This window comes from Micropterus dolomieu, unplaced genomic scaffold (assembly GCF_021292245.1).
Source record: "Micropterus dolomieu isolate WLL.071019.BEF.003 ecotype Adirondacks unplaced genomic scaffold, ASM2129224v1 contig_11328, whole genome shotgun sequence".
In the NCBI taxonomy this organism is placed as follows: domain Eukaryota; kingdom Metazoa; phylum Chordata; class Actinopteri; order Centrarchiformes; family Centrarchidae; genus Micropterus; species Micropterus dolomieu.
In genome coordinates this window covers 42837-56776 of record NW_025740314.1, presented here as the reverse complement: position 1 = coordinate 56776, position 13940 = coordinate 42837, and the positions used below count along the sequence as shown (strand labels likewise).

At 39.6% G+C, this 13940-nt stretch overlaps 1 protein-coding gene and 2 long non-coding RNA genes across 3 annotated transcripts; 2 read left to right on the top strand and 1 right to left on the bottom strand.

Annotated features, from left to right (window-relative positions):
• Positions 1-489: 489 nt before the first annotated feature.
• On the bottom strand, positions 490-5322 carry LOC123965791. Its single transcript, XR_006823784.1, has 3 exons — positions 5270-5322; positions 1346-1566; positions 490-1080 (listed from the first exon to the last, which is right to left on the bottom strand). It is a non-coding gene; the product is annotated as an uncharacterized LOC123965791 (long non-coding RNA).
• A 114-nt stretch (positions 5323-5436) lies between these two features.
• On the top strand, positions 5437-8522 carry LOC123965790. Its single transcript, XR_006823783.1, has 3 exons — positions 5437-5678; positions 8157-8275; positions 8464-8522. It is a non-coding gene; the product is annotated as an uncharacterized LOC123965790 (long non-coding RNA).
• A 503-nt stretch (positions 8523-9025) lies between these two features.
• LOC123965789 (stathmin-like) lies at positions 9026-12875 on the top strand. Its single transcript, XM_046042138.1, has 5 exons — positions 9026-9160; positions 10282-10328; positions 11841-12013; positions 12162-12353; positions 12450-12875. The coding sequence occupies exons 2-5, from the start codon at positions 10313-10315 to the stop codon at positions 12507-12509; spliced, it is 441 nt and encodes a 146-aa protein (XP_045898094.1). The 5' UTR covers positions 9026-9160; positions 10282-10312; the 3' UTR covers positions 12510-12875.
• Positions 12876-13940: the final 1065 nt, after the last annotated feature.

The window sequence follows — 13940 nt, the reverse complement described above, 5'->3', positions numbered from 1 at the left end:
CGCGGGGGTGTGGGGGGAGCCTCCGCTGCACTGGTAAAACGGCCGTCAGTAAAATGCATGTTGCAGAATGTAAAGTTACATAAGAAGGTGGCAGGTGAAAGTGCGACGCGTTTTCTGTCATATCTCCTCCAACACCGCACGCACAGATGCCATAATGAAAATGAACAGCACACTAAACCAAGAGGAGGAAACTAAAAAATAAAATGAAGACCCTCTGGTAGCTAACTTTCTGCAACAACTATGCTAGCTAACTACAAATTGTTGCGATGATGGCTAAGGTGACCAGTTCAATGGTCTTAGTCTGCTATAAGACAAGGATTGTTCCTTAGGCTACATACTGTACAGTATTTGTGAACAGCTACATCCTGAAGTTCATTGTCAGTGTCTACAATGAATGAATAGTCCACAGATCAACAGATCTTTAGACCTTTGGATGTAAAGGCAACTACTTTAGCAATAATGAAAAAAAGAATGAATCTCACAATCATCTGATTTAGCTGTGACAAACCTTTTATTTAGGAACAATAAATCCAGAATAAAGCGCAGTAGCACTGGGCTGATGATTTGCAATGAATAAAATTATTTACAGTTTATCTTGCCTTGCAGCTAAGGGACCCGTCTCAAGTAATAGGCTACAGTTATGTAATAATGTCACATATGGTGTATATGAAGGTGGATACATAATCTTAAATGTTTAATGGGGTACAGAGGAGCACAGTATTTATTTTCATTCTTTAAGTTACACACATTACACAAGACTAATAAGGTAAGCAGAGAGTAGTAAAAAATCCACTTGTTATCCTGTAGATAAGACAGTATTATTAGGGGTGTGGACTGTGTTAAAGTAACCACTGTTCTCCTGTACTCTATAATCACAAAGCACACAACAATGAGCTATGTGCTGTTCTCCCATTCTCACTCTGTATTTACACATAAAAATCAAGGCGTGTAAGGGGAAATATAAAAGGCATATTCTGTTATTTTTGGTTTATTTTCTGTGTTGCTTTCTTCTTCTTTTTGCCCTCTAACAAGATCCCAGTGGTGGCCACATCATGCTACCTCCTCTTTCTTCTTCGGTTTCTGGCAATAAAAGAAAAAACAACACATAAAATAATTGTTACTGGTTAAGCGCAGCTAACTTTAAATTGACTACACCACCACACATAAAACATGGCTTAATAACAATCACATTTAACATAAGCATAAAATTCGGCTTAATAGTAACTATCAAGATTATTAGCTTAGCCTATGGCATTTTACAGGGCATAAATTAGTGGCTAGCGGACTTTTCTTCTCCTCATAGCTTAACAAATTACATGTATTATTTATACTGTGTCTTACTCACCGCTGGTAAAGTCGTTGCATCTCCCGACACAACACCACGGTCGAATTTTCAGCCTGAACGTACGTTTTGTACAGCGGCTGGTTGTAGTGAGAGCAACAAGCTGGAGGACCGCCGAGTCGTTTCCAGGTGGCAGAAGCCAGAGCCCTTTAAAGAGAGAGTCGCGTCATCTCCGTTCACTCCAATGGACCAGTTTTTCACAGCAATGGCGGATCCTGGAGCGTCTGAAAAGTTCCCGGAAGTTAGCATCAAATGCTAGCAGCGCAGCGGAGCTGCAATAGAAAATGCTATCTGGGATGCACTTTTGAAAGGTAAGACGTGTAAATAACGAGATTATATGTTCTTAGCACAACTGAATCAATTTAACATGTGCATTAAAAGATGTTAGTGGACTTCCCCCACTAAACTAACATTAAAACAGTTAACAAATTAACATACTGGCAATGGATAAAGTTAGCAGCACACAATATAAACAGGGGCAGCTTATAAATGAATAATTTATTTTAAAATACGTATTTTTGGGGGGTGGTATTTAATTTTATTTTAATATATTAGTGGTGCATGTATGAATAAAATATTTTATTATCATTTAAGAAATCATACTTAAAATGTTTTATCATTTTCTTTCCCTTCTCTCAGTGTCTGCATCCTGTCTTAGTTTATGAGCGTATTTTCCACACAACAATTCAGGTTTATTTGCCCACATAATACATCATAGTGGCTGAATGCACCATATTGGTGAACACTCAATTCTTACTGGATATGTTTACTCTAATTACACAATTACTTTGTACAAATTCATATCAAATCATCATCAGAGTTCCTGTATGTGAGAACTGTTTGAAAAAATAAAAACATTCCCTAACTAACAAACTATCTAGTTACTGCAACATCAGCAGCAAAAGCTGTTAATGAAGTTCCAAAATTTAACTATCCATAACTTTCTCAATCAAACCTCTAGCCTTTTACTAGAAAGGTTGAATTGAGAGCAACTGGACTTCTTCTAAAACGTCCAGATGCTCCCGATTCAACTTTTCTTGGTTAAACATGACCTGGATGAATCTTTACAGATGTGTAGGTTTGTCTAACTCTTTCTCTTGTTCTCCCTCTCTCAGCACAAGAATCACAGGGGGTTCAGTGGAGCCTGAAGATGATCTGCAGTGATGTTTTTAATAAACCAAACATTTAGCCAGATAGTCACTTGTCTGTTCTATCTGAAGTCATAAAGATTACATTAGTCATTAAGATCAATTAACCCTGGTACCATGGGATTACTAAAAGGAATGTTAGAAAGGTAAATCTGATCTGAATTTTAAACGTGTTTTCAAGAGGAACATTTTCCAATGTAAGGTTGGCCAAAAAATGTCCACAAGGTAGGTGAGTGTAGCTTTTATTGTCAAAAATAATTTAAAAAAAATATAGTAATGTAACTACATACACGTGTCACTGTGCTGTGCAAATATTGTAAATCAACACATTTATTGTATAAATTACCAGAAATCGCTTAAAATCGCCGTTTTGTCGTTTCTCTCGCTCATTTTGAATTGCCCGCCTAGGCCTAGAACTATCTGCGGTCTCCATGAACCACGTGACGATGTAGCATTTTGGACCCCCGCTGACGCGACTCTCTCTTTAAAGGGCTCTGGCAGAAGCGAAGCTCTGCTGCTGGGCGCATGACGTAAACACGTACGTGCGAGCCCTCCCGGAACCCATAGAGATTGCATTGCAGCGGCCGCAGCTCGAAAAAACTGCCTTTACATGAAAGTCGATGAGAGAGATCTGGGCGATTTACAACCAGACTGAAATCGCACCAAAAGAGGCAGGACTCCACGGAACACGACTTGACGCTGATTGAACAGCGATATTCAGAGACAAACTGTCTGTCGAAAACAGTCACAGCTAACTAACAGTGTGGTAGAAAGCGTGAGAAAAATCGCCTTTCCCGGCTTGGCGGTGGGTCGCCCGGTCGCCCTAATGTACAAGCCGCCCCTGGCACAAAGTTAAGTTATTTGTCAAAAGATATTTGGCGAACTATGTGGGTAATCAACATTGTAAGGAAATGACTCAGAAAAATATGAAATATCATAGAAATGTCAAAATACACTGGAGGGGGGCTTTAAATATTAATAGCACCTTTTATAACCTGGAACAAGGTAAGTTTCAGTGCCACATACTCTAATTCTCTAGTAAGTAGGTGTATTGAAAACTTGTAAGTTAAGTCAAATTGATCAGCTTTGGCATTCCTCAATTAACGAAACACGTATTTTATTGAGTTTGTGGTTGAAAATAAACTCAAAAGGAATAGCCTATAACCATAAAAGACAAAGTGTCCATTGCAACAAACCATAAATGTGTTCAACATGAGTGGATTATGTTCATTTAATGGATGCCATGTGCAATGCACAAGATACTTACTTCATATTGCTAAATTGCTAAAATTATTACTATAAACGAAATCTAGAAACACTTTCAGAATACCACCATGATATTGTTGGTGGAATACCAAACATAATTATTTTTTTGTTGTATTTTAGTTTGCCACCTGTGATTTACACGTCAAGTGGATTTCTCTGTCAAACACTAGGTGGCAGCATTTAACCACTGTTTTACACATGAAATCTACTCTGGTAGAACATTAGAGAGCCGTTTATCATGTATTCTTATTCTAGAGGGTATGTTAATTCGCCTGAAGCATCTGGTGGCTGGATATAAGGCAGTTAAAGAAAATCCTTTGTAATGCCAACCATCTGTGCCAGTCTTTATTATTTGTTTAGGATGAATGAAGACAGGTGGGATGTTTGCAGGACTGAGATTAACAGGAAGAATGTCTGTCAGTGACTGCATGTTGTTGAAGTCCAGACTCAGGCCTGTAGTGGGGGCTTTGCAAGCTGTTGGTATCTGCTTCTTGTCAGAGAGAGCCAATAAACCATAAAAGCAAGAGACATGAGTGTCAGCTGATGATTTCTGTAGCTCTAAATATGTAATCCACAGTCCAGCCTGCATGTAACATCCTACAGTTATATAGAAATATTCTAATATTTTTTTGTAGGATGCACCACTTCTGTACAAAACATGCATCCAAAGATTATCTTTGTACTAATCTAAAAAGACTGATGGGTTACAATTTTGGAGGGTCAGGGTGGTAAATAATATATCTAACAGTTATTCAAACTCTCTATCGAATGTATTTCATTACTGCATCTCACCTCAAATCGGAGTAGGGATCTTCTGGTAGTGAGAGAAGACCATGTATTGTGATTAGTGTGATATTGGGTACAACTCTGGGATTAGGTTTTAATATTATACTGGTGTATATCACTGATTACAGTCAAAAGAAGGTTAAGCAATCCCAAGATTCTTTGAGTATAACGAGTAAATGGGTTTTCAAAAAATAGGGAGGGTTACAGGAGAACACCAATTTGTGAAGTTTAAATACAATTTTGTTTAGGTTTCAGTTTGTGTCAATGGATGTGGTGGAGTACTTAATACTGGGGTAGGACCCAAGTACAGATGCTAGAGGCACATCTGGTGCAGTTCAGTTTAGAAGTACAAAAGGCTTATGCAGGTCGAAACCAGTGCAACACAAGAAAACAAATCTAGTAAAGTGCAGACAGGGATCCAAAGTCCAATAAACAGGCAAAGATCAAATCCAGGTAATGCAGACAGAAACAAGGGACTATAGCTACACTGGTCATAAAAAGAGTCCACGCTTCTTACTGATGTCCACATTCACATTTATTCTTCTCTGGAGTATCACGGAACACCGTGAAAACTAGAAGATAAACAAAACCGTTTCAAGCACAAGGCACCCCAAAACAACGTTTATATACTGTCTCTTATTTCTTATACAGACCGATACAATGTGTCTCACATTTTCCTGTAAATAACATTAAACAGTGCTTAATAATTTAACTCAATAATTATTACCGTGTTCGCCTGGTAGACCAGCTGTAGAATAACAGACGGGAGCTTAAAAGTTCGCTGTCCTCACTCACCCGCCACTCTCTCTTCTCTCTGGCGCTACTCTCAATACTTCCGAGTAACAGTCATGTGACTAGCAATAAAACCTTTCTCTTCTTCATAAATTTAACAAGAGCAATGTAAAAACAGCTTTAAGTCACACTATTACTCAGAATTACAGTAAACAAGACATATTATAATTGCATTACGAAACGACTTTATCGTCGTAAAGGTCGCGAACGAGCGACTTCCGGTGTTGTCATGGAAACGGGTTTACGCTGGATTTAGCGTCAGCTACAGGGACCCAAGATACACGCACAGAGCAACACAACATGGCATTGGGGGGACAAAAAACATGTAGCTGAAGAAGTTGCAGGTGAGGAGTGGACGGAGCAGGCCAGGTAACTGCCATAGACAGTAGGCCACCCCGCAGGTTTTAATGGAGAGCAGTGAAGCCAGTTTTGGACCAATAAAATACTACTACAGGGCTATTGCCACGGTCGAGACCGGTCGGAACTGCGATTTTTCCCAGTTGAAACTTCTGACTTCTGACCTCAAAGCGTTCCAGGTGCATGGTGGTGCATGACGCCGAAAGTGAACAAAAACCATGGCTGACCGTGACAAAGTGGACACACAGTTGCACCCTCAGCAGTGTTTTAGGTGTTACTTCAAAGGATGGCAGTTTAACTGCAACAACTGACATAAATACTATACGTTAGGCTACTAGTTCTGTGTACTCCTCTAGCTGCATCAGTTGGTAACCCTCAATTCAGTCAATGTTGTAGATTACACTTCCTAATGTTTTGGCATTTTTAACAATAACTTGTTTGCAGAGAAGATGACTTTATAAGATTTTTTACTGTAGCCAGCAAGGCTACCTAATAGGCCTAACATATTTCTACATCAATGTACATGCAGAACAGGTTTTACTATATGATCGTATATGTATTATTTTAATTTAAATACATGCAAATATACTTTTTGTTGCCTTTTAGTTTATGGTTTACCATGTAGGCTACAGTGTGTGCTTCCATGGGAGCTGCGATTGTTTTGTGACGTCATTCAGCTGCTACTCGTGAAGTCGGGGTACATATTTATTCTCCGAGTTCACAAGTTGGAAATTCGACTTCAAGTGGTGTTCCAGGATAGTTTTTGTAGTTGGAGAACGGAAATTTCCGAGTTCTGAGTTGCCTGGAATGCAGCATTTCCCTCTTGGTAACTGCAGGGCTGATGCAAGAAATGGGAACAGGTGTGAGTCATTCTGGTGATGGGGGCAGGAGGGAAGGACTGAGGACATCTGGTGGACAGCTTGAGGATGGCAGGTCTGAGGAGTTGGGACAGATAGAGTAATGCAGAGGGGATGAGAGTGTGTGGCTGCAGGAAGGGACCATAGGTAGGGACTGAAAAGCTAACTGTGACAGTGTCATCCATTGGGCATTTTTACCACATACCCCTGTAAGTCTCCTATAATGACCTCTTTGTTCTGGCACTGATGCGCTCACTTGGCTGGCAGCAGTAGGCAGCTGATGTCTACTTCCCTTTTTTTATTGTTCGTAGGACGCAGCTGCTCCCACTCCAAGAACATTCTTGTAGTTTTCACCTTAAACACGGGCTTGTTTGTGGCTTTTTGAAGACTTTTCTGTTCTGCAAATACATGCAACACTTTACACTTAACCTGGGAGAACTGACTTAATTCAAGTGATACATCTATTGCATTAAACCTGCCCCATATTACTCTATTTCCAGTTTAATGACTCATGAACTATAATATACTTTTGGGCAAAACTTTTGGGTCATTGTTGGAGTAAAAATTCAAATGGACCATAACCTGTTACTACATAATGAACTACAATATTTGATTTCATGGTATTACATCCCCGAGGTGGTGAAACTGCCCAGTTTTTTTGCGTAAGTAATAAAAGAAATAGAAAAGGAAGAGGAACACAGTGCATCATTCATCATCAGGCAGATCTTTAATAGCTCAAACAATAAACTGTAGGCCTACATTGTTTTATCACCTTGATATTTCATGACCAACAGGGAATTAGACCTGTCTGCCGTCTGACCCCATATCACATAACATACGGTGTATTTCTTTGTCTGTGAATCACTTTTGGCGAACAAAAGCAATACCTGTCTCTGTGTTTAGCTCATATGACACAAAACATGAGCTATGTCCTAATTAATGTACAATGCTTTATTGATATTATTGTTTTTTGCCACCTGTGTCAAGCTCAGTTTGTGTTTGTGTCAAATAGAAGGGTTACCAGTTAATCTGTTTTTTATGTAGACTACATTGGGCAAAAAATATATTTAAAGGAAAACAACTGGTTGATCATACAGTTTTTGCATTGGAGTTTTCTACAACTGGTAACACACATTTCTCTATACTTTCTCTTACTTTTTCAGATCTCTTCACACAGTTCTCTTTACCGAAATGCAGCTCAGCACAGCAGTTTTTTTTAGTCTATTTTATGTATATATGTCTTTACAGTATAGTGACACAAATCAAGATTCCATTACAACAAACAGAATGGGACCTAATTGCATGGATTGTGCTACCTTACAGAATGTCACAGAAATTAATGCAAAATGCTGCAATAGACTTGAGCGGGCTTTATTTGTTTTTTTTTGCACAGAGTAATTCCAAGTGCCCAAATGGAAACTTAAGTAATTCCACTAATGCAAAACAAAACTCTACATATTCACCATACATACATAAATACAATAGTGCTGGTCAGTCCTGTCTTTTGATTTTGAACAGTTCTCATCCACATCACACTGTATGTCCTCTCTTGCAATATGGTAAATTATCTTTTTGTATGTCTGAGCCATCCCTGGAAATCTTCTGCAGATCGCCTATTACATCCACACATCCAGCATTCATTGTGTCCAAGAGGGATGTCTGATCATGTGGCTGGTGGTCATAAACCTTCCACCTCCATGGGGAAAAGACTTGGAATGGAGAGTAAGGTGGGAGAAAAAGTGACACCATCCTGAGATAGGCTGTCTATGAAGAGAGCAGTAAAACAACACATTATCTCATACAATTACAAAACGTTCCGGATTCCTCATTTGCAAATGTCTTTCATCAAGGAATGAAAATAGGCACTCACTGTTGAATGTTCCATTTAGGAATTTAAGCTTTTTGATTTCTTTAGATGACCTGTCCAGGGTGTACCCCGCCTGGCGCCCGATGTCAGCTGGGATTGGCTCCAGCCCCCCCGCGACCCTGTATGCAGGATAAGCGGTTGACGATGGATGGATGGATGGATGGATGGATTTCTTTAGATAGGTAATTGCAGTATAATTTAGGCTACAGTAGATCTAATTTAGTGTCTTGTTGGGTTGCTAGGGTTAGTCCAGATTGAGTGTTGAGATTTAAAAAAGTGAACTATTGCAAAATGTTTGTTATGAGTGTAAATAAAAACTGTTATCATGATCTTATACACACCCAAGTAGCCTATACAGCATTGTGAAACATACCAAACCTTCTTTGCTATAGTTTTTAAACTAACGCTTATCAGAAATTTCCTTTCTGTGTAACATTGAATATCTATGATGCCATATTTGGCTGATGTGGATGATTTAATTGACAGTTATATAATGTGCAGGGTCTTGTCAGACTTGTTTTGCTCTCACATCCACGAGGTTGCCTGCCAACTTTGTGTCTGTTATTTTGGCCTGCAGGTCCTGGCGCTCAGTTTCAAAACGTTCTGTGATTGGTGGATTTTGGACCAATGAATGCAAACAACTCTGGTGACGTGGATTTTTGCGCGAAGGTGCAGATGTTGGCGGTCTGAAAGGAAAGAAGAAGAACCTGGCAGAGGTTTGCTCTTCAAGCTCAAGCACTTGACGGTGAGAACAATAGCTTTATGCAAATGTTTTAACCAGGCTTTCAGACAATTTAAACAGCATGTTGAAAGAGTTAAAGGTCGATTAGGACACTTTTTGAAGTCATTATGAAGTCATTATGAAGTCATTATGAAGTCAATTGTAGTAACGTTACGTAAGTTAACGGCCTTTGTTGTTATGGCCGCCGCCGTTCAGTTAATGTTAACTTGCAATAATGAAAAATTCAAAACGCCCTTTAAAACTCACAGGAATAAATTGTTCTTTTACCCTGCCATACACTTCACGCAGATGACCCAATTTACACAAAGTTTGGCTGCGTGTATGTTTTGTTTTGTTTTGTTTTGTGTCGATATTATGTAATTATGACTATTGGGCACTATAAGTTTAGTTAGCTAACTTTAGCGGTCGAGTCAGGAACGTCATTGTTCTCTTCATCATTATCATTTTAACGTTAATTACTTTATCTTAACGACGTTTTGTGCATTAGTACTTAAAGTGTGTGTGTGTAATTAGGTTGTCTAACGTTACAGCGTTCCCACTGCCCCGCCCCCGCCATTTTGGTAATAACATCTTGCAGAAACGTATGTGCAGTCTCCAGCAGTGGGCCCCCAGACTCACCACCATTGTTTTACCCTACTGGTGATTAACTCACATGGCCTTAACATGCTAGAGACCCTTCCACTGTGTGACTATCACTTCTAACATTATACTCATATAAGGCATCAGGGAGGTGGAGGACTTGTTTTGCCTGTCATGACATGTTGTGACTGCTTATAACAGATTATTATTAATGTTATGACTTGCACCTACTGCTGTGTAGATCTTATTCTGAGAAGATTAGTAATTAAATCCACATGTAGCCACTAAGACAACATAAGTGTAACACTGTGTATTTAGTTGAGGGATGAGTCTGTTACAGGCCAGAGCAGGAGGAAAAATTAAAAAATCTTACTTTTTTAACAGGCTTGCTTGACTGATATATCAAAACCTGGGCTGTTAATGTCAGCTGCATCACCGCTGCTGCTCCTGCTGAGAGAACATGGACAATGCTGCATAAAGCTAATCCACTTTGTAAATTTGAACATATACTGCTTGACGATAATCTTTTTCATGTTTTCTTCTAGTGTTATCAAAAAAGGCAACATTTCTGCTGAAATGGCAAGCTGTGGAGGTAGGTGTCAACTATGCAAATAATAAATGTGGATGAGTGGTCTTGTTATACAATAATACATTTTCAAAAAGTAGATAACTTTTCCAGTATGGCTGTAGACTAAAACAAAAAATGTCAGTATAACTGCTAAACCAGGGATGCTGTCGACCAGAAAAGTAGTGCAAAGCAAAGTTATGCCCTTAAGGCCTCTCAAATCATAAGCAGGAGTCACATGTGTTATACAACTATATGCAAGTTACTTGAGTTTTTTGATGTGGTTGGCATAGCAAGTTGCAAAAAGCAATCTGTAAGCCAGCACTCACACAATACCTAAACGGTCTTTGTTTTGTCAGATCTTGTTTCTACTTCCTCTTCATTAAAAATGCAAAATGCTGCCATAAAACAGGGATTATTGTTTTCTTCTGATCTCTGACAAAGCAGTGAACCCTAAATATGTAGCAGGATGGCATCTTCCACCTTCTTTATTTACCCTCTGTCGGACAACGAATCTCAATGGAAGCATAATCTTATAAACTAGGATGGCAGTGAAGCGATTGATTGGTCGATCAACAAGTTAACAGTTTTGATAATCAGTTTTTGCAATTTGCAGCAATGTTGCCATGTTAGCCCCTTTTCCACTGCACAGTACCAGCTCAGCTCGCCTTGACTCTACTCGCCTTTGTTTGGTTTTCCTTTGTGGAAAAGTTGTACCTGTACCTGCTTCCAGGTACTTTTTTTCGTATCACCTCCGTCGAGGTTCCAAACGAGCTGAGGCGATGCTAAAATGTGACGTGAAAACACAGCAGACTACTTATTCGTCAGAGAGAATCGTCACTACTCACTGCATCATCATTGCGCGTGCCTGACAGAGACCGGCAACAGAGAGTTTTATATTTTACAATTTTCATACTTTATTTCATCACTAAATCCACTTTCGAGAAGTTTTGAGATGAGAAATCAACTGTGCAGATTTCAAATATTGACAGTTTTACAAAAAGTCACGGCGGAACAAAAATGTGCTTGAAAGTTTTCGGAGTTGAGGAGCGGCGGGGGAAGCCTGCGCCAACCTGCGGGAGGAGCTTGCGAGGCTGGCCAGCCGCCCGCTCACAGCCATCTGATCTCACCGTCACAGAGACAGCTGCAGCAACAACGGCAGAGGAAAACACAGCTGTAAGGGTTTCATTCCGCTTATCTGTCTTTATATTCTGAGGAATGTTGAAACATTTTAACTTAAATCAAGAGAAAGCTGTGTGGATCGTGGGTGTGTGTGTCGCATTAAAAAATTACATTGCGGCAGTTGTGTGTGGCGTCGCTATGACCAGTTACATTGAGGGGTACTATCTGCAATGGAAAATGAACCACGGCCAAACCGAGTCGAGTAGAGGTGAGGCGAGGCGAGTTGAGCTGAGCTGGTACTGGTAATGAAAAAGCGGCTGTTGTGACCATTACCTTTGAGCTCACATTATCATACATCTGCCACAGCTTTGACCATCACTTGTACCAGTGAGCTCTAACAAATGCCCTGTTTTACAGATATCCAAGTAAGGGAGCTGAACAAGCGTGCTTCAGGTCAAGCATTTGAGGTCATCCTGAAGCCCTCTACCCCAGATACCAAGGTCGAATTTCCGTTGTCCCCGCTTAAGAAAAAGGAAATGTCACTGGATGAGATTAAGAAAAAACTGGAAGCTGCAGAAGAGAGACGCAAGGTATTGTCAGGAATAACAAAACTGCAAACAGATGCGAACAAATCACCACTGTGAAAATCATTAACTGGGCTGTAAAGCCGAGCACATGGGTTTAGAATTCAACTTCTGTTCATTCACTGCAAAAATTTTCTTTTGTCATATTTCTCAGAGCCAGGGGGCCGAAGTGTTAAAACACTTGGCCGAGAAACGAGAGCACGAGAAGGAGGTCATCCAGAAGGCCATAGAGGAAAACTGCAACTTCAGCAAGATGGCACAAGAGAAACTCAATCAGAAGATGGAGGCAAACAAAGAGAACCGCACTGCACGGATGGCAGCTCTCAATGAGAAATTCAAGGAGAAGGTAAGCTCCTATTGGCATATCAACCTATCTTTATGTCTAATGTTGAAATAAGGAAAACTACAGCGCTGTGATTCTTCTGTTTTTAATCACTAACAGGACAAGAAGCTTGAAGAAGTGAGGAAGAACAAGGAGGCAATTAAAGAAAAGGATAATTAATCTGTTTATGGTGTTTATGGTTCACATCTCCAAAGATAAGCTGTACTTTTGTAACTGACACAGCCCTGGTATTGTTTGTTGTGTTGGTTGTGATTATGCTGTTGAATGAAAGTTGGTTTTACAGTGTTGGGTGTGGATATAGTGTGACTTTTCTTGACTTGTAGCTTTCTTATTGGCAGCTTATTACACTAGTTTTATTGGTTGGAACTGTATTTTTCCATTAAGAGTCACTGTATTGTAATACATTGGTCCTTATACTTAAGTTGAAATGCATCATATAATATTGTTCTGAACTGTTGATAATGCTGTACGTTTGAATATGCTGTATGATACAGAGGTATCACCATTAAAGTATCTACAGTTTAATTGTTTTCTGTCGTGAAGTCTGTTGAGTGTTGAATGTATTGGTGCCTCATGAGTGTTGAAGATGAAATAGTTTTATTTCTACCAAGCAATGAAGCTTGACAGAGTAGTCATGTGGCATATAATGTACCCTGCTGACACCTAGTGGCATTTTATGGATAATCTGTAATTTTTCAAAGCAGTGATTTCCAAGGTGTCCCAAGATAAATTTGTTAATTTTAATTGCTGTTCTTCTGAAATACTTAAAATGACACATTTTAGAAGGAAAAGAAAACAAATTAAAAAAAATAAAGATTAAATATTAATATATAATGATGATGGCTCATAATAGTGCTTCACTTTTAGGAAGAACCACTGTCTTGTGATCAAAAAAAGAATACATGTTTTTCCTCAGGTGTACCACCAATCCATTTTTTATACCTGCATATTCATCTTCAAGGTCAAGCTGCCTCCTATATCCCAGCATGTGAACTATCACTGTAGGAACACATACATTTACATCTGTGGCCAAGCCAGATTCACTTCATTAGCATGTCTTTGGATGGTAGGGACACACTTGCTGTATGCTCTAATTAGCACACAAGTGTAAAAGAAAGCAGCAATATCATCGTGCATAAGCAACTAAAAGGGCCCAGTGCTGACTGTTACAAGTTTACACACACTCACAGGCCACTTCATTGGGTATACCTTGCTAGTAGCGGGTTGGACCCCCTCTTGCCTTCAGAACTGGCTTAACTCTTTGTGCCATACTTTCAACAAGGTGTTGGAAACATTTCTCTTTGGTCCACACTGACATGATAGCATCACGCAGTTGCTGCAGATTTGTCGGCTGCACATCTATGATGCAAATCTCTCATTCCACCACATCCCAAAGGTGCTCTATTGGATTGAGATCTGGTGACTGTGGAGGCCGTTGGAGTACAGTGAACCCATTGTCATGTTCAAGAAACCAGTTTGAGATGATTGTAGCTTTGTGATATGCTGCATTATCCTGCTGGAAGTAGCCATCAGAAGATGGGTATACTGTGGTTATAAATGGATGGACATGGTTAGCAACAATACTCAGGT

Excerpts from the sequence above, each read along its gene's own strand:
- LOC123965789 (XM_046042138.1), top strand. Across the intron at positions 12,014-12,161 it reads CTGCAGAAGAGAGACGCAAG|AGCCAGGGGGCCGAAGTGTT; the intron begins GTATTGTCAGGA and ends CATATTTCTCAG. Across the intron at positions 12,354-12,449 it reads ATGAGAAATTCAAGGAGAAG|GACAAGAAGCTTGAAGAAGT; the intron begins GTAAGCTCCTAT and ends AATCACTAACAG.